General features: G+C 32.9%; 3 protein-coding genes across 3 annotated transcripts; 1 reads left to right on the plus strand and 2 right to left on the minus strand.

The window, feature by feature from the left end:
* Nucleotides 1-3,353: 3,353 nt before the first annotated feature.
* On the plus strand, nt 3,354-3,953 carry OCT59_001601 (uncharacterized protein; the record flags this gene model as incomplete). The annotated part of the gene is made up of 1 exon (XM_066143941.1): nt 3,354-3,953. One exon carries the CDS (start codon nt 3,354-3,356, stop codon nt 3,951-3,953), a length of 600 nt encoding a protein of 199 aa, XP_065995151.1.
* Nucleotides 3,954-7,733: 3,780 nt separating this feature from the next.
* Nucleotides 7,734-8,249, minus strand: OCT59_001602 (uncharacterized protein; the record flags this gene model as incomplete). Its single annotated transcript, XM_066143942.1, has 2 exons — nt 7,734-7,932; nt 8,062-8,249. The coding sequence occupies 2 exons, from the start codon at nt 8,247-8,249 to the stop codon at nt 7,734-7,736; spliced, it is 387 nt and encodes a 128-aa protein (XP_065995152.1).
* Nucleotides 8,250-15,313: 7,064 nt separating this feature from the next.
* On the minus strand, nt 15,314-19,599 carry OCT59_001603 (uncharacterized protein; the record flags this gene model as incomplete). Its single annotated transcript, XM_066143943.1, has 12 exons — nt 15,314-16,746; nt 16,822-16,992; nt 17,076-17,324; nt 17,397-17,727; nt 17,806-17,966; nt 18,060-18,135; nt 18,201-18,424; nt 18,490-18,624; nt 18,769-18,889; nt 18,971-19,140; nt 19,215-19,278; nt 19,369-19,599. 12 exons carry the CDS (start codon nt 19,597-19,599, stop codon nt 15,314-15,316), a joined length of 3,366 nt encoding a protein of 1,121 aa, XP_065995153.1.
* Nucleotides 19,600-19,931: the final 332 nt, after the last annotated feature.

The raw sequence follows: 19,931 nt of genomic DNA on the forward strand, positions 1-19,931 counted from the left end.
TCTTCTTCAAATTGGACTTCATATAGCCTTGTCCATGGCTGCCTTCCGAAATCCTTTGTCGAATTTTTTGAAGAACTTTCTATTCCACGTAACTCTGCGATGAAGGTTATCTCTGCTATCCACAATCACTTTATCCAAAAGATTAGAAAACGAATTTGGCTACCGCGCTCCTATGATAAATCTAAATGGGAAGACGCGATGAATATTACTCATAAACTCAAACTTTCTCGGCCTTCAAATTTGCCAAAGTCTACGTACTTACCTTTCTCAACTTTACCTCCTCCGACCCTTTCCGACGCTGCACGTGACTCCGACGTTGATTATTTAAAGAACTCGATGAAATATGGTTTGCCTTGGTTTAATCACTATTCGGGTTTTATGGGTCGTCTAACGGTGCAACTTACTAACAGCTTTAGCAGGGTGGTGTGTCGATTTTAATAATGGGCGCATTGTTCGTTGGTTTGTTTGCATAGTTGCCTCTTCTTAGGTTGAAATATATTTAGGCGGGGGATCAGGATAGTTTTAGTGTTATGCGATTTTTCTTTTTGAATTATTTTATAGCTTTATTACTGTTTTGGAGACTATATAGTTTTGTTTTTAGTTAATTTTATTTTTCTTTTTTTGTACTTTGAAAATTTTATTTTATTTTTGTAAGTTCGTTAAATAAATTTAATAAAGATAAAGGCTACTATGCCATGTTTGCCTTGACAAGGACTGATGACGATGTCACTTGGTTATTGTAAATTGAAGATAACAATTAGGTATGTAGACACGTACAGAAAAAAGACATGTCATACCCTTATATAACTAATCCTATAACCGGACGTCCAATCCGTGTTGGTGGAGATACCTTTAATCGAATAGTTATGGAATCCCATGATTATATCGATGGAAGGCTTGTCCGTAGACAAACCGTACCGCCTCCACCCCAGGAACAACCTGTATATTTAAATACAGATACAGGACGCTATATTCAACACAGTACTAGAACGTATCATAGACTGGTTGAGAGTGACTACGAGGTAGTTGAGGACTACTACCTTGTTCATTCTGAAGAGGAGGAGCTTATAGAGGAAATCATCAATGAAACACGCTATAATGAGGAAAATCTTGATGGCCAGCGGTTAACTTTCAATAATATACAACAAATCAGAGCCGCTATTCAAGCTGACCAAGATGAATATGATGATTTTATCTTACAGCAGAATACGACTAACGGGACACCTTCCTCCGGTCCTTCCGGTCATCCACGAACTTTGGAGGACCATGCCCCGAGATTTGCAGAGCTTAATATTGAGTTGTGTAGGGAATGTCTCATGCCTGTAAGCCCAAGTGACTTAACGGACAAGTTGTGCAAGGACTGCGCTTCCTAATGGTCAGTCCTCCGGTCCTCTGGTCTTCCGGTCTTTCCAACGGTTGATCCCTTAATGCCAGTTATTTTTTTTTATACAAATGACAGGTATTTAAAGATAACAATATATAAAAAAGATTGTGAAGGATACTAAGTGAGCGAATAATCAAAGAAAGATAGCCATGTCAACATCAATCGTAATAAACCAGTGTCAGAACTGTGGAGTATTCTCTGCAAAAGCGGCATATAGAGGATTATCCAGCGTGTTGTATAGACAGATTATAAAGAAGATTGGTGACGAGAGTGAACCTTTACAAGCCTTGGGACTTGCCAGGGATAAGTTGGTCCAGATTATCCGTCGGGCAAGTAATGCAGATTTTACGCAATTATTCACACAAAGACTAGATATGAAAATTATGGACGGAGATTCATACGAGGATACTAGGAAGTGGCTTCTTGAACAGCTTATAGCCATTGGATGTGACAGTGGGGAAATTGCCTTATATCAGTTCTTACGGAATACATACTCGGATGGTATTGACGAACCCTTTACTACATTCTATGAGAACTATGTAAATCATGTAAGAAATCCGATGACTAAGAACTTTGCTTCTCGAGCCTTAGGAGCTATTGGATTAAAAGCTAGGATGCTACAGATTGACTTCGAAGGACGTAAAAAAAGCGCCATGATTCTTAGGGCTTCTGCGGAAGAACTTCACGAGATGGGTTGCTAAAGCAGCCAGATTCTTACAAAATACTATTGATCCCTACTCGTAATGCTCGACGGTCCATATGACCCTTAGAAAAGATCTGTAAAAGGACCCCGATGCCTTCTATTAATTTTTTATTATCCAAAGGGTGACTAGACTTCAGGACTTCATATCGGGAGAATAACTCCTTTACGGTCTCAGGTTTTGGAATTTCAGTCTTCGTGGTCCTATCCCGTACTTTCGCTAAGAAGTTTTGGAAGTCTGATCCCAAGGTCTTACCAGATAGTCCGTAAGCTTCCCAAAAGACGTACTTAATCCAGGTATCTGCGTTCTTAGCTATAACACCAGATACGAGAAGGTGTTTTCTCTCTTTAGGCGACGGATATTCCCGAGCAAACTCGATTAGCTGGGAGGACTTTTTTGCTTTAGCTACGGCTTTCTGGCCATAGAAACTAAACTTTGATCGAACTGGGTTCAAACTCGGATTGAACTTCGATCGAACTGGGTTCAAACTCGGATCGAACGGGGATTGAACTGAGATCGAACTAGGATCGAACTGAGATTGATCGGTGATCGAACTGAGACTAGTATCCCATCTAACCCGAATAGATAACGGATCGCTCTTGGATCTTCTAAGATCAAATACTATAAATTCGCGTTGTAGAGTAAGGTCATCAATTACTGGAGCTAGTGACTCCGATTCTTCTGTATACTGGCGGATGATCCTCTTAGTATCGGTCAAACTTCCGTGACCTCCATGTAGGGAAATATAATTCACATTTTCACGAATAGCCTTGGGAATGGTAAAGAATCTTTGGGCCACATAGATACACGAGATATTTTTGTGATGCCCGTGTGTAAAAAATCCAGTGATGAGATCCTGGGTTTTTTTAGGCGCATCCATCAAATCCTCGAAGATTACCACAGTAGCCTGGGTGGAGTTGAAGTCCTTAACATTTGGAATCTCACTATGGGATACTGCGGTAAACGGAATTTCTTCTTCTTTGAAAAAATCACGTACGACTGCCCACTTCGGTTCATCGAGGTATCTGCCAACTAGAATTACCGCATCACATAATATGTACCTTTCGCCATCCTCCTTTGCCTTCTTGTCTCCCATTAACAAATTAATAATCATAGTTGTCTTACCCGAGTCAGAACTTCCTGCTACGGCAAGACGGAAAGGCCATGATGGGGCAAACTCATTACCCTGTCTCGAGTCGGTCGTGTACTCGTCCAAATTGTATACATAAAGATCCATTTGAATTTTATTCTATCTTAGTTTAAATACGATGTCGACATCAATTGCAATTTATACTTCTTCAGAGCCTACTGGACCGCCTCCTAGGGATTTGCGTGATATGAATAATATACCATTAGTTGCGGTAATTAAGGATCTAACAGATTTTTTAACTGTCAGTGATCGCATAGTTGTTAATCGAGATGTACAAAATGCAAACCATCGTCTTAAACATGCTCTTAATTTATTAATTCATCGCTGTAGAGAAACATACGAAGAACGCGATATATTAAAAGCAGAACGTGATCGATCTCGAAAAGAACGTGATGAATTACAAGATGAACTCGAGGTTCAAACGGGTTTGTTAGGTCTTACACAAGATGAGCTAAATAACGTACAAGATACTATTACTAGTTTAGAAGCTAATTTGGCTGAATTGGAACGTGAGTTTGGTGGTATGCGGACGACTAATCGTCGTCTTCAGCAGCAATATAATCTTATGAGAGGAGAATGTAATAGAGCTATAGGTGAACGTAATAGAGCTATAGGCGAGCGTGATGCGGCACGAAATCGGCTTGTATATGCCAATAATCGGGTTCTTTTGGAATTCGGACATTGGGACGTCTTAGGAATCGACTTTTCCAACAAATAGCCGCTCTGCATATCCAAGTACAATGGTTTCGGATTAGACAATTGAACTTTCCTCCACCTCCTCTCAACCATCCACAAAATACGATATGGCTGCCGTTGGTATAGCTGCCCCCATATTTCATGGTCGGGAAGATGAAGATCTTAATCTTTTTATTGATAACTTTTTAGGGTATATTAATACCGTTGGTATTGATCCATTGGACGATGCTGGTGCGCCTCCGGGTCGGGTGCGAGCGATGGGGGTTCTTCGTAGCTGTATGAGAGATGAAGCGGCGAGGTGGTTTGATGCAGAACTTACTGGAAAAAATTGGGAACTCTCGAATATTCGGTTAGTGGCTACTGCAAATGGTGGAGCCGGTGCTACTCGCCGAGCGTTCAGAGCTTTAGCTGTTCCTGAGGTTGCTAATGGATTACATGTTGGTACTTACTTACCCGGTTCTGATGCTGATGTATATTCAAGGGTTGCAGGTAATGCGGCGGTAACCGTTGGAGATGCATTTTTCCCATCACGCGCTGATATCATTAGAACGAATTTTAAAGTTGAAGAGCAGTGGAGGCGTGCGGGCGGACGTCCTACTCATCTACCCGTTAATGGGTTGGGAGATCATGGAGGTCCATTCAATGCTGCTGCCCAGAATCAACCGATAGTCTTACAGGGGATTCTCCTGGATCAAGCATTTATGCATATGCGCACAAATTTTCCAACCGTCGTGGAAAAAAGACTTCAAATACGATTTAGTAACCTTTACCAGGAACAAGGTGAACCTGTTCGATCTTACTACAAGCGAGTTGAGAGGGCTGGAGATATTGTAGGATATAATCGAATTATGGTTACTGACCAGTTCTATAGAGGACTTTTGCCGGAAAACGTTATTGAAGCTTCCAGAATCGGGGCGGCACCTCTTAATACATTAATCGATAGATTGAGTGATCTTGAGTGACGAAAGGGTGAAATGTTCTATGGATTACAAAGGCGTCAGGGTATTGAAAAGGCTAAAAAAGAGGAATTGGCTGGCTATACTCATCCCGTGACTCCACACGAAGGTGCTGTAATACAAAGGTCAACAGACGTTATTACTCAAGAACGATTACAAGAATTGCTCAAGGCGCAAGCCGAGGAACTTACCAAGAATTTCCAGGCACAATTTAAACAATTACAAGCATCTAAGCCAGTTCGTAAACCACTGGTCTATAGACAACAGATTAAACCTGTTCGGCCAAAGCCACGGCCACGCGTTGTTCAGGATCATCAGGATCCTGATTGGGATGATGGTTATATAGATCATAATTTTGGTGATGACCCTGGTGACCCTGATGCTCCTGAGTGGACTAGTGAGGATGATCAACATGTTATTGATCTTATTATGGGATATGAGACGTCTAAAAGATTTCTAAAGAGACTTCAGAAGGCTAAAGATAGACGCGATGATCTGGAATTAGCCCGAGCAATGAGAAACCTTGATCTTAATGATGATGCTATGGATATTGATACTAATACCGCGAGTTTTGATGACTTGAAAATTGTTCCCGATGAGGAAGGTGGTTTTCGGATTTGTGCAGTTCGAAGTACAAAAAAAAAGTAAACTCGGATAAGGGTGTAAGTATCTCGAAACTTCTTAAATCTGTTCCAAAAAAATCAGTTAAAATGACTCCTATTAAGATTCCTGTGAAGGTTACTAGTAGTAAGCCCACACTTATAAAAGCCGTCACCAAAAATGATTCATTAAGTTTATTAAGGTCTGCAGATTTTAGAAAATTACTCCGCGAGATTCTTCGGGAAGAATTAAAGTCTGCTCGTAAAAGTACGGAGATTCCGGAAGACCTAGTTGAGGAAAAACAAGAAGAGGATATCAGGGAAGATGACCCGATGGATATTGACGTAGCTCGTTTGGAGAATACTAAAGATCTTTTAGCGCTGGATGGGAAGGTCAATGGGATAGCAATTCAGTGTTTAGCAGACACTTGTGCTAACGCGTCTTTTATTCAGAGGGAAGCCGCTGAAGAATTAGGGTTGGATATCGACAAGAGTATTACACATAACATATCCGGCGCTCCGGGTTCTGGTAGGACATTTGGCATGGTAAAAGGTGTGTCAATCAAACTAACCCCTGATTGTGTAATCACTGAGAATCTCGCGGTTTTAAGCGATTACAAGCATAGGGAGATTGGATTGAGCCGGACGTGTCTGAAACGTTACAATTATGATGTCCATGAATCACGTGAACATATCGCCCTTACTTGTAATGAGAAGAATGTTTTTATCCCGATAGTTTCTGACGTGAATCGAGGAGACAAAAAATAGGGAATATTTATTTTTTATTCCCAAAATTTGCGAATTAAATCGGGAACATCCTCCTCCAACCGGTCAGCGGGTTCCCAAGTGGCTTCGGTATCTGGGTATCATTCCCACTTGATTAGATATTGGTCTTGACCCTTCCTGATGCGATGCCGGAGTATCCGCTCAGGTACAAATCTTTCAGGTTGCCCTCTTATCACGGAATCAGGTGGGGGATATTCATTTTCTGGAACAATCTGCAACTCTTTTCGGGTGTACGCACATCTGGATACACCTAGTCGCCCGTGTGGTCCATCAAGAAGATATGTAGGAGGTTGTTCGGGTGAGAGTATCATTTTTTTGATGACACGGATATTGGGATTCCATCTTATGTCTCCTGTACGAAATTTTCCATGGAGTTTATTACCGAGTACTGAGATAGGTTCATCTAACTTTACTCGGACACGCGTTCCTTCAGAGAGAAGTTCCGTCTTTTTTGACACCTTGGGTGACCCAGTCGGAATATCTGGAGGATTTTTTTGCCAGATTTCATCTATTTTATTAACTACATCATAGAAATCTTCTGACCATTCCACGGATGTCACCCCGGTCTTCAACTCCTGTGCCACCATTCGTTTTAGGAGAGGCTCCTGGATCGCTTGGATAGCTCGTTCAGCGTATGATTGCTGTTTGTGTCTTCCTGGCTCTCCAAACCTCATCATCACCCCTAGGCTGTTCAGGAAAAAATCACGTACCTGTTCGTTAGTGAATTCTGATCCAGAGTCCATCTCCAGTCTGTGTGTTGGTGGCTTAATACGATTTCTTCTGTAGATTTTGACAAATCCATTGAGAACCCTATTTGCGGTTTTATCCTTTAGGGGTTCTGCGTCGACTCGTTTACCCGCGACTTCCACCACTACGAGGAAATAGTGGAATCCTTTGGGGTCGACTGGCATCTCTGCGAGATCTGCCTGATGCGTCGCATTTGGTTTCCATACAACTACTCGTGGACGCTCTGATGACTTTTCCTTTAGGGGCTTTTTGTATAGGTTGTAGTGCTCCTCACCTTTTAGAATTCGTGCTGGTACTCCGGAGAGATTGTAGTATTTGTAGTAATTCTCTAATTGCGACATATTACGACAAATTAAAGGAAAGATTTCGGACTTCAAATCTTAAAATGACACGATTTTACTGCCTAAAGTGTAAGAAGGAAACCGAGACTGCTAGTGAAATACAAGATATGACCACAAATGGGCGTTACCGGCTGCATGGTGATTGCACAGTTTGTGGTATGCATAAGAATACTTTTACTGGGATAGACTGGGTTATCAAAAAGAAAACCAAGGAGAAGAAAAAAGAAACTGCGGCTAAAAGACATCAGACGGCGTACAATCGGCAATGCAAAAAACTCGGGCAGAAAATCTTAGATTCTGATGACACGTGTAAGCAGTGTATTGATAATGCCTTAAGGAGGCAAAAAAGAGGAAGACGGATTAGTACCGCCTTCTAAAAGTATTCCTCATCATCTGAGTCATCGAGAGATACCTCTCCATCATCTGATTCATCATCCGAATCGTCAGGAGTGCGACCTTCCTTAAGCAATTGGATGTTGTACGTTATTTGAGTCCATTTCTCCCAGTCGGACTCTTGCGTTATAAAGCCGCATCTGAGGAGTGCTCTTTCTATTACTACTATCCCTGCAAACCTGGTGTATTTTTTCTGATCGGCTTCATTGAAATTGTCAATGGCTTCCTTGTAGTAGTCTACTGCCTGTTTGTATACCTCTTCGGCTTCTTTACGCCGCTTCTACAACTCGGCTTTACAACAGTTATACCAGAGTCTGTTAATCTTGAGATGTTTTCCGAATTCTTTAACCGGAAGGTTTCTGACCATCTCTGCTACTATGTCCGGGTCATTGAGGGGTGATGCCCGAATTTGGATCCATTTACGGATTCCATAGATGTCTACAAGATCAAGCCCGAGGTCTTCGGCAAGAGAAGTGGCGGCGTGTAAGTTTATCATTGTATGTTACTTATAGTTACCTAATCTTCAATTGCCGAATATATTTTTTCTGACGGGGGTAAGTGGTCATAGTTCGGGTGCCATAGTTCGGCTGCCATAGTTCGGCTGCCATAGTTCGGGTGCCATAGTTCAGGACATAGGGAATCATACTTGGAGGGTCTAGGTGAGTATATAAAATGTAATCATAGCGTGAATCGGGTTTTGGGGTCTGAGGGGCTGACTAAGGCTGCCATAGTATTATTATAAGATTTTTCGTACTATGGCAGGTACTATGGCAGGAGATTCTGTTTGATTTCGGCTTTATTCGCGTTTTTATTCCGTTTTTAAGTAGTCTGCCATAGTTGCCATAGTTGTCATAGTAAGTTATATATAAGAAAAAATGTAGAAAAAAAAAAAGTGGAAAAATACCGTGGCAGACCATGGTACTGTGGCAGGTAAACCTGCCCCACGGAGGGGGGATGTAGGTACTGCGAGGCCATGGCCGAGGTGGGGTGAGCGCTAGCGAGGCACACTACCAGCCCGACGACTCCATCCATTTGACTAGATAATTGATTGCTATCAACGAGTCACATCTAAAAGGAAACAAAAGTTATTAGTAACGGTGTGAGCGGTTGAATACCTAGCATGAACAAATAATATACCAAATGGACAAATGTGAACGTTAAGTATTAAGTACGAACGAACAAATCTTGAATCAGCGTAAATGGATAAATGATTAGCCGAAAAAGATAAACATTTAAGAAGAGAAATGATCTACATGATGTAATATTTATCGAATGATTAACAAGAAACCAATAGATTGAGTAGGGAGTCGATCAATTGCGGCTTAGCAACCAGTTTATTGAGTTCAACAATAAGAACAATTAGAAAGAATAATTATAAGCCACAAAAGGAGGACCCCGGATATCTAATATAAAGGTCATAATGGACTTTTGGCCAAAAACACCCCTTTTTGCTGAAACTCAAAAAATCGTTTTTTGTAAATTTCTCAGCATCCAGTAATTCAATTTTAATGAACTTTTTTTATTTTTGTAGCCCTCATTTAGCTCTACAATTTAAAAAAAAGTTCATCAAAATTGGACCACTGGATGCCGAGATATTTACAAAAAACGATTTTTTGAGCCCCTGAAAAATGGGCCAATCTGCCGAAAGTGTGACTTATGACCTGTTTTGGAGATATCCGGGGTCCTCTCTAGAGTTTTAAAAAGAATTATGAAATAATATTAAATATATATTTTAAATTAAATACAATGAAAACTTTTACTTACGAACAGTTAAGACACATGACTTCTTGATGCGTATTTGCATCTTTATTTTTTCTGAGTTGATTTGTTAGTTCAGCAATATCAATAGTCTCAGACATTATTTCTTATTCATTAATAAAGTTTTTTACAAGAAAACTCACATTTTGTGGCTTAATGATGGGGAAAACCTGCGTCATCCGGGTCATCCGGGTTGATCTGGGTCAAAACAACAGTACGACCCTAACCCGATGGGTTGGGTCATGCGGGTTACAAGTCATTAAAATGATCAATCCCGATTCGATTCAAAATTCGAGTCGGGTCGATCACCCGGGTCTGATCTGACCCGTACAGAGCACTAGGAATAATTAAAAAAATAACTATTTTTCTAGGACCCCGAACATCACATATATAACTCATAACTGATCTGCATGAATTTAAGTACTTTTTGCTCCTGCTAAAATAGACCTAATTTGCTAAAAATTAAATTATCACATTTCAAATCTATACTAATTTGCTAAAACTCAAAATATGAGTTAATAATCTTTTTTTTTATTATCAATAAAAAAATAAATGATTAATATAAATTAAACTGCCAATTTTTATAATTAAAATATATAGATTATAGATAAAATAATAATTAATAAAAATAATAAATTAAATAAATAATTATTAAAAAATAAAATGTTGCGAAACTAAACGGACGGGTTTTGGCCCGCATTATGCTTAATTTTGGCCGGAATTATACTTAATTTTGGCCAAAATATGACCTGGACCCCGAAACTAATATTTTTAAAAATATTATTTATAAAGTTAAAAGCAAACTAAGGATAAGTTAAATTTAAAAAAAAGTACCAATTTGCTCAAATATAAAATATGACTTTGTAAAATCAATACAATTTGCTAAAACTCATAATTATGACTATTAATTAATTTTCAATCAATTTGCTCTTTCTAAAATTATGAGTTTAACCTAATTTTGATTGAATTTGCTAAAACTCAAATGTGAGTTATATATGTGATGTCCAGGGTCCTATTTTTCTACTAAATTTCCATATATTTAAGAAGAATCAAGTCGTCTGAAAAAAAGAGAAAATCAAAATATTAGTATTACGTTTTAAAAAATAATTCATCTAATTTGTATAAAAATAGTATATATATTTATTTAGCTTCAATAAAAAAATACATACAAAATCGCAAAATAATATCTAATTATCAATAGAAATTTTTAACTTAATCCAAATTTCCAAGTAAATGTGAAACTTTTGTTAAAAAAAAAGATCGTAAGAAAAATACCTAAAAAAGTAAAATTGAAATATTAGTAGATATTTTGTTAAAAGAAAATTCAGAATGGAAATAAAATTCCTACCAAAATCCTGTAAATTAGCTAAAAGACCAAAATTCTAGTTGTCTAAAAAAAAAAAATTAATGAGAAGCTATTTATTAAAATAAAACAACTAAAATAAAATTAAAAAAAAATGAAAACTTGCCAGAATGTCATGTTCAGGAAGACAAAAAGAACCATGAAAAATTGGAATGTTAATAAATTAAAAAGGTTTCATTAAAGAATATTTTTAATAGAAAGTACGGGAGAAAAGGTTAGGAAGAAGAATGAAGCAAAGGGAGAGGGAAAGAATGAGATAAAGGAAAAGAATGAAATAAAATAATAGTGATAAAGTTAAAAAAAGCTTAAAAAATAAGATCTGTACATCACGCCAAGCTATATTATTAATTTTAATTAATCACGTAATATGCAAGAAATTCTTAATTTAATATAAATAGAAAGTATTGCAAAATATATAAATAACTGAGTCACTAAGCATTGGCTGCATTGCACAATATATCAAATTAATTTTAACATACTTATTTTTGCAATATTTTTGTTATTATTTATAATCTATTTGCAAACTATTTCAAAATACATTACAAAAATATTACAGTTATAATTTATTATTACAAAATAATACATAAATATTACCAAAGTATTGCAGAAATATTAAAAATACATATCAAAAAAAGCATCATTTTTAGCAAAGTTACTGTATATCATATTGTAATCACTGTCTATTATCAGATTAGCAGACAGTCAGACCAGGACATTAATCCTTTACTAATAGTTTATTTTTACCTTACTTTTTTTCTTAAATTCTATTGGTTAATTAGCTAAAAAGGAAAAAAATCATAATAATGTAATATAAAATTTCCTTTTATAGTAGGATTTGCAAAGAATTTTATATATAATTTTTACCTTAGGCCTGGAGGTAACCTATTTATAAGTAAACGGTTCTGTCAGACCTTAATAGTTAATACTAATGAAAAATATAAATGCCACCTGATTAATGGGCAAAATAATCAAATTTTGGCAAAATAAACCGCAAGAGTTCAAATTAAATCTTTTTACTTGTGCCAACTTTATAGTAATATATATTTAGATGTACTGATTATTATAAAGAGATTGAGAAAAAGTATTAGTATACATTGCATCATGAAATTACAGTATATAATACAACGATAAAATTATTTTAAATTGTCATAAATCAAGTCTTATGTTTTCTTGTGTTAAGTGAATATTGTATAGATTATTGATTTATTGCCATTTTTAAAATAGTTGAAATATTTCTCTATAAACATTGGTTATTAAGTACTATATAACTATTTTAAAATCTATTTAGTTGAAAAACAAGTTAAATTTCTTTATTTTAATAAGATACCATCATTATTTTTAAAATTATTAGTTATTAAATGTTAAAAAAAGGAAATTATAAATTGAATTAATTGTTAATTCACATATATATGATAAACTAATAAAAACCCTATTTTTACTTAATAATTTGAAATATATATACAAATACAGTATATATTAGAATATATAGCTGCTGTGCAATATATTTTAAAGTATCAAATTTTGATTTTGCATTATTTAGCCTGAAAATTTTAAAAAATTTAGAAAAAAAATGAAGTTTTGCTGTAAAAATTTAAAATATTGTGGCTAAGGTTGCCTGCTTAAACCTCTCCAAAATTCTACAATTAGTTTCTCCAAAATTTTACTATAGTTTTATTATAGTTTTGGCAAGGTTTTGGCAGTTTCAGCATTTATAATAAGTTTCGTCAGGTTTCGCTTTTCTCTAGAATTTCGCCAACTTTTTAATAAGACTTTTATATAATTTCGGCAAAGTTTCACCATTTCAGCATTTCACCAACTTGCCAAAACCCTCTAGTTTCTCCAGTAACCTTAGGCCACTCCAATTTAATAGTTTGTTTAACGTATCCCATCCCTTCATTTTTGAAAATTTTTTAAAAATAAACAAACATATGTTATATCATGCAACTTATAATAACATCACCGATCTGTATAATATTTAAAAGAATTTCTTTCCAGTGCATTTGAATCTACCAAAGAGTGGTATAATTAGTAATAAAAGTAATATATGTAAACTTATTAATTGCATTATCTGTAATAAACCAAGATGTATTTTTAGTAAAAATGCATTGAATGATAAAGAAAAAACTATGTTCATTTTTAAATGTTTACTTAATTTGACCCCTTTCCCCCTCAATTTTTATATAAAGTTAGGATGTTAAACAAACTATTAAATTAGAGCAGCCTTAATTGTAGCATACATTTTTGGAATTGTCAAATTCTCACTGGTAAAGTTACTTGTCTAAACCTCTTCAAAATTCTACGATTAGTTTCATCAAAATTTTACTATAGATTTATTATAGTTTTGGCAGAGTTTTGGCAGTTTTGGCATTTATAATAAGTTTTGGCAGTTTCGCTTTTCTCCAAAGTTTCGCCAGTTTTTTAATATAACTTTAATATAGTTTCGGCAGAATTTCACTTTTTGGCAAAATGCCATCTTGCCTAAACCCCTAGGTTTCAGCAAGCAACCTTACTCACTGGTGGTGATTTTCACCGGTCATGATCATGTGATTACTTATATTACATAACATAATATATATTTACTATCATATTTATGAAATTTGTTTTTGCTTTACTTGCTTTGCTTTTCTTTTAATATTTTATGTGTTTTTAATACAAAAAATATTACTTTTGTTACACTATTAAACCCATAGAAGTATATTTCAATTTCATAAAGTTAGATATAATATTTATGGAAAAAAACACATTTAAATATTTATTTTTCTGTTTACTAACTTCAAAGCGTAATTTCAACACTTTAGTCAAATGAAATCAGCTTTCTTTATTAAGTGAAAGTTGTTTAGCGAGATTGAAACTAGTTGTATATCAAATTTCATGAGTGTAAGTTTAATACTTGTGGAGAAAATCACATTTTTCATAACGGTACTAACTTTCAAAAATTTTTTTCTATTTGTGAACTTCAGAGCGTAATTTCACTACTTTAGTCAAATGAAATCAGCTTTCTTTATTAAGTAAAAGTTGTTTAGCGAGATTGAAACTAGTTGTATATCAAATTTCATAAGTGTAAGTTTAATACTTGTAGAGAAAATCACATTTTTCATAACAGTACTAACTTTTGAATTTTTTTTCTGTTTGTGAACTTCAGAGCGTAATTTCACCACTTTAGTCAAATGAAATCGTCTTTCTTTGTTAAGTGAAAGTTGTTCAGCGAGGTCGAAACTAGTTGTATATCAAATTTCATGAATGTAAGTGTAATATGTGTGAAGAAAATCATATTTTTCATAATGATACTAACTTTTGAATTTTTCTTTTTTGTTTGTTAATTTCAGAGCATAATTTCACAAATGAAATCATTGTTCAGCAAGATCAAAACTAGTTGTGTATCAAATTTCATAGGTGTAAATGTAATACTTTTGGAAAAAATTGCATTTTTCATAATGGTATGGTGGCCGTCACCTATAAACCACACTAATATTATGTGACTTCAAATTTTTATAAATTGTAAATTGAATAGTAAAAAGAAAAAACTAAACTGATAAAATGATAGAACAACATGTACTGAACATTTCTATCAGGTTATTTTATATATTTTAATAAGAATTTTAATTAATATTATGGGTTAAAGTTAGATAATTTTAATAAGTAACCATAATAAAAACATAAAATTTCGGACTAGTTTTTATATAATTTTTATGGATTTTACAAAAATTCCATGGAAATCCACAAGAATTCCATGTAATATAGCAAAAAAAATTTTGCAGCAATTATTATATTTTAGCAAAGTACTTTAAAAATAAGTTACACAATATAAATAAATAAAATTTTAAATTTTGGACTATTATTAATATTGTTGTTTATAAGTGACGACCACCATATTAACTTCTGAATTTTTTTTTTCTGTCTATTAAATTTAAAGTGTAATTTCCCTACTTTGGTCAAATAAATTAAGTTTTTTTATTAAGTAAAACATGTTTAATATTTAAAAAAAACTACTTATATTTAATTTTTTTCTTGGTAAAAATTTGCAAAAAAATTTTTTATAATTCTGGCTAAATCATAATTTCTGCCAACATTAATAATGGTAAAAATTACTACCGGTGAGATTTAGCAATACTCTACATTTTTTATTAAATTTCTTCTTATTCATTATATAGTGTATAATATAATAATGAAATTTTTAAAGGTCATTATTAATATATTTTCAGTGATAAAAATTTTTTATTTATTATTTAATTAATTTAATTTTATAATAAATGTAATATTGTAAAATTACACAAATAACAAATTGTACAAATTGTTAAATCTCTGTATTACCTTATTTACAACAAATTAAAACATCATTGTATTATACATATATATGGATTTGATTTAATAATTTTGATGAATCCAGTTTATTTTTTAATTAATTGTGATAAATCAAGTTATTTAATAAGTTTCTGATTCTATTCTAATTCTGATAAATTCTTACAATTACTTTCTATATATTCAGCAACCAGTTTATGTGTCTCATCCCATGATTTTAATTTAAAGTAATCTACCTGACATGCTTCATCTAAATAGTCCAACATTATCTTTCTTGACCTTTCTCTTATTTTTTTATTAATATTAACTGTATATTGATCATCATCATCAGTAATTTGAATATTTACTGAAGGATTGTCTACATGAATAACATCTCTACATGATTTAACTATTTCACTAATACTCTCATTTTCATTATGCAATTGATTCTTATCTGCTTCGCATTCCTTTTTTTTCTTAAAATTACTGAACTTAGTTCTCACAATAGTAACATATTCAAGAATGTTAATTTCAAAAATATTGATAATAAGACCTTTGAGTAAGTTGAATATTTTTATTTCTTCTGTTGTGAATCTTCCATCAATCACAAATAAAATTTGGCTTATCCCTTCTAGCATAGAAAAGATTTCTTCTACTGATTTAAGTAAAGTATTTCCTGTAGTTAGCTTAGGTCCAATAGCATCAACTATACAAAAATATTTTCCATTCCATTTAAAATGTTTTTTCTTGAAATTTATAGTCTTACTAGCTGTGTATGCACTTTTACTGAAATAATCAGAGCCAGTTATTATATTGGCTAATGTAGATTTACCAACATCAGTGCAGCCAACTATCACTATATTCTTAATTTTTTCTTTTTCTTGGATAATATCCATATTAGGAGGTTTAACCATAATAGATTTGGAGCAAATACTTAGGTCAAGAATAGTTAATTTACTGCTGGTACAATCAAGAAAGTCTAATTGTGAACAAATGCTTACATCTAAATTAATTAGTTTTTCATTGTTAGAACAAATGAGTTTTTTAATATTTGGACAAAAATTAAGATTTAATTCCTCAATTGAAGTATTTGAACAGTTGAGCTCAATAAGATCACTAACTTCCAACTCAGTTAATTTACTATTAGAACAGTCAAGCTTGGTCAGTTTTTGACATTCAGTTACAGATAGATTTGTGAGTTTAGGAAGTTTTGACAAGTCAATCTTATTAAGATGATAACAATTACTTATTTCCAAACTGGTTAACTCATTTGATGAGCAATTTAATGTGATTAGTTCCGAACATTTAGTTATGGATAAACTTGTAAGTTTGAAAAGCTCTGATAAGTCAATCTTAATAAGCTGAGAACAACCACTAATTTCCAAACTGGTTAACTCACATTTCTCTAAACTAATACTTTTTAACTTCATAAAGTCTTTTATTTTCAAAGGACCTTTAAGTTTTAACTTTTCACCTTCAATAATATCCATAACTTCTTTATTTGAATATTCTTCATTAATCCAATCTTGATCTCTTAATTTTGATTTACTGAGAGAATGGCTAAATAAATTCTTGGAAGTGTCTGAAGATAAACCTGATTAATATCAGTAGCAGATTATTAATAAATTCATTCTGATGCTAATCAACATAATTAATATATCACACTTACTTATTAAATTTGAATTTTGATAATCTGAAGAAATAGTTAAGTTGTCATTGTTATCAATATTTGGTAAATTAAATTGTGAAGATTGTGAATCCTCAATATTTAATCGACTTGAAATTTCATGTACTACTTCAACATCAGATCTTGATTTTGATTCGCCATCCCAGCATTCTTCTGTAAATTAAATTAATATAATTTATAACTACTTTTTTTTTCAAAAAAATTCGATCGAGCAACAGATACTTGATATTGCATACTTGAATTGCTTCCAGATTCTATATTATTTAATGTGGCAAAATCCACTGAACCTACTGATAAACTCTTATTTATATCTTCTATTCCTTCACTCGATTTTGAGCTTGATTTATATTTTTCTAATAAGATATTTTCTTCTTTATAAATGTCATCAAATTTTGTATCATTTTGTTCAGGAGAGATTAAGGCTTTAAGAATTAAAACGACATCTTGCATATTTGGACGTTCATCTGGTTCATATTTCCAACATTCTAATAAATAAATCAATAAAATTTAATTTTATCATTAATTAAAAATAATTAAATAATAGAATTAATTATTACTTGTATATAATTTACTATATTCAGCAGGGGTCCCCTCAATAACTTCTTCTCTTCTTCCATTTATTATTGATATGGCTAAACTTACGTCATAATTATTATCATATGATGGATATGGATGATATCCACTTGAAATTTGCCACATTAGAACACCAACACTATATACATCAGACTTCTTATTTAATTTATAATTTTGCTGATCGCTTAACCTTTTTGGATCGATATAAGGTATCACTCCAAATACTTTTAGATTACTTGATGCTGCAATTTTCCTTGATAAACCAAAGTCTGCCAGTTTTAACTTTTTCTCATGTACAAATACATTGTCAGCATGCTGTTTTAATTAAATGCAAAAACTTTATTACTAATCAGCTAAAATTAATATTAAAAATCATAAAATTTGACTCATTACCAAATCACAATGAATAATATCACATTCATGTATACACGCTACCGCACTTGCTAGTTGCAATGCAAACTGGTATTTATCATCCCATCCAAGTTCATTAAAGTGATGCTGTAAATAAGTCTTTAGTGTACCACTATCAGCATATTCCAAAACCAATGCGTATTCTTGAATTATATTTAAATGTAGTATTAAAAAAAACATTAAATATATTTTCTTTAAAAACAAGACAGAAATAATGTAATTATATGTAGATTTACCAGCTTTTTTTGTTATTGTGATCCCATAGAATCGTAAAATATTTTCATGAAAATCAACTTTCTTTTGCAATTTTATCTGCAAAGAATTTATTAGATAAAAATCATTGAAACATTTTTAAACTATTATATATAATTTTGTACCTCATTAATGATTTCCTTTAGTGTTGTTTTATCATCATTGAAACTTTTCAATGCAAAATATTTATCAGTATTTTTCCAATTAGCACGAGTGACATTTCCAAATGAACCTTTCCCTATTGTTTGTGGATTTTTAAATTCCGAATATTCGTAATATGTGATAAATTCTTCGGCAATTGATTTTTCTAACCAGTCCGTATACCAATTTTTTTCCGGTCCGAGCTTTTCTATATTTAATTTATATTTATTAGTTTTTCGTTAAATTCATTGTTTACATTAAATTATTTTGTACCTGTATTTAATTGACATAAAATTTCATGTACTTCTTCGATATCGGGTCTTGATTTTGGTTCGCCATCCCAACATTCATGATAAAGTCTTTGATACTTTAGAGGTGTACCCTTGATTGATTCTTCTCTATGACCATCTTTAATGAGATGATAAAGTTTATTTCGTGTGTCTTGCGAACAGTTAGAAAAAGGAGGACGTCCACTTGAAATTTCCCATAATAAAACACCTAAACTATAGATATCGGACTTTATATTTATTTTATAGTCGACATGCCTAAAACGTTGTGGATCAATATATTCTACCATCCAGTTTTTACTGGTCGTGACTTCTGTCAACTTTTTAAATGATCCAAAGTCTGCAATTAATAATTTTCCATTATTCACTAATATGTTGTGTGAGTGCTACAAAATAATTGACAGTAATTATTAAATTAACCATCGAAATATAATCACGAACAAAAAATTATAAACTCCTTTACCAACCAAGTCTCTATGGATAATATCTTTGGAATGTAAAAATTTCAATCCATTAGTAATATCCAATGCCATTTGAATTTTATCATTCCATTTCAAGGAAGTAAATTTTTTTTTCAAATAATCTCTTAAATTTCCTTCATTGGCATATTCCAACACCAATATATAATACTCAGAATCTATTAAATTGAAATATAAATAGGTTAGGCTGGACTGTATAAATAAATTATTTAAAAAAAATCTTAACATAAACCTTTTGTTATTCCCAGAATACGATTGATGTTTTGACGATAATCGATCTCGCGAAGGAGTTCTAACTAAAAAATAAAATGATAGAACAAAATTAATCCTTATTTTAATGAATATAAAGCTAATATACTGTACAACATAAAAAAAGCGATTCCTACCTCCTTGACAAGCTCATAATTAGCCTTAATAAGTTCATATTCTCCAATATTTGAATTTTTACTAAAAATAATTTTTAATGCGACCAATCCCGTATTAGCCAAATTTGCTTTACTCACTTTACCGAAACCTCCTCTATCAATTTCAACGATTTGACTAAATTCATCATATTCAAAATATTGGATATATTTATTTTTTATCTTTTCCTCAACCCATTCTTTTACCGAAGTCATTTTATCTAGTAGTGGAGTTTATTTCAGTTATTTTTTTTTTTTGAGCAAAAAAAGCCCGATTAACAAATGATGTGGTAGACAAAGTCACAAGTCACAACATAACTACTGTATGTACGTTGCCAATCCATTGTCACTCTGCATAGATCAACCGTACACTTTTTGTTCCTAATTTTATATATTGCTTATAAAATTAATTGTATACAGTGACTACTGCGGACGAAGGGAAATAGAGAGAGCTTTTTGTATAGTTTTATTATAGTTTTTAGTTTTAAGTTAAATTGCAGATCGCAATATTGCTTCATGTTTCTATTGTTTCTTTTCGATATATTTTA

This window comes from Rhizophagus irregularis, chromosome 10 (genome assembly GCF_026210795.1).
Source record: "Rhizophagus irregularis chromosome 10, complete sequence".
NCBI lineage: Eukaryota > Fungi > Glomeromycota > Glomeromycetes > Glomerales > Glomeraceae > Rhizophagus > Rhizophagus irregularis.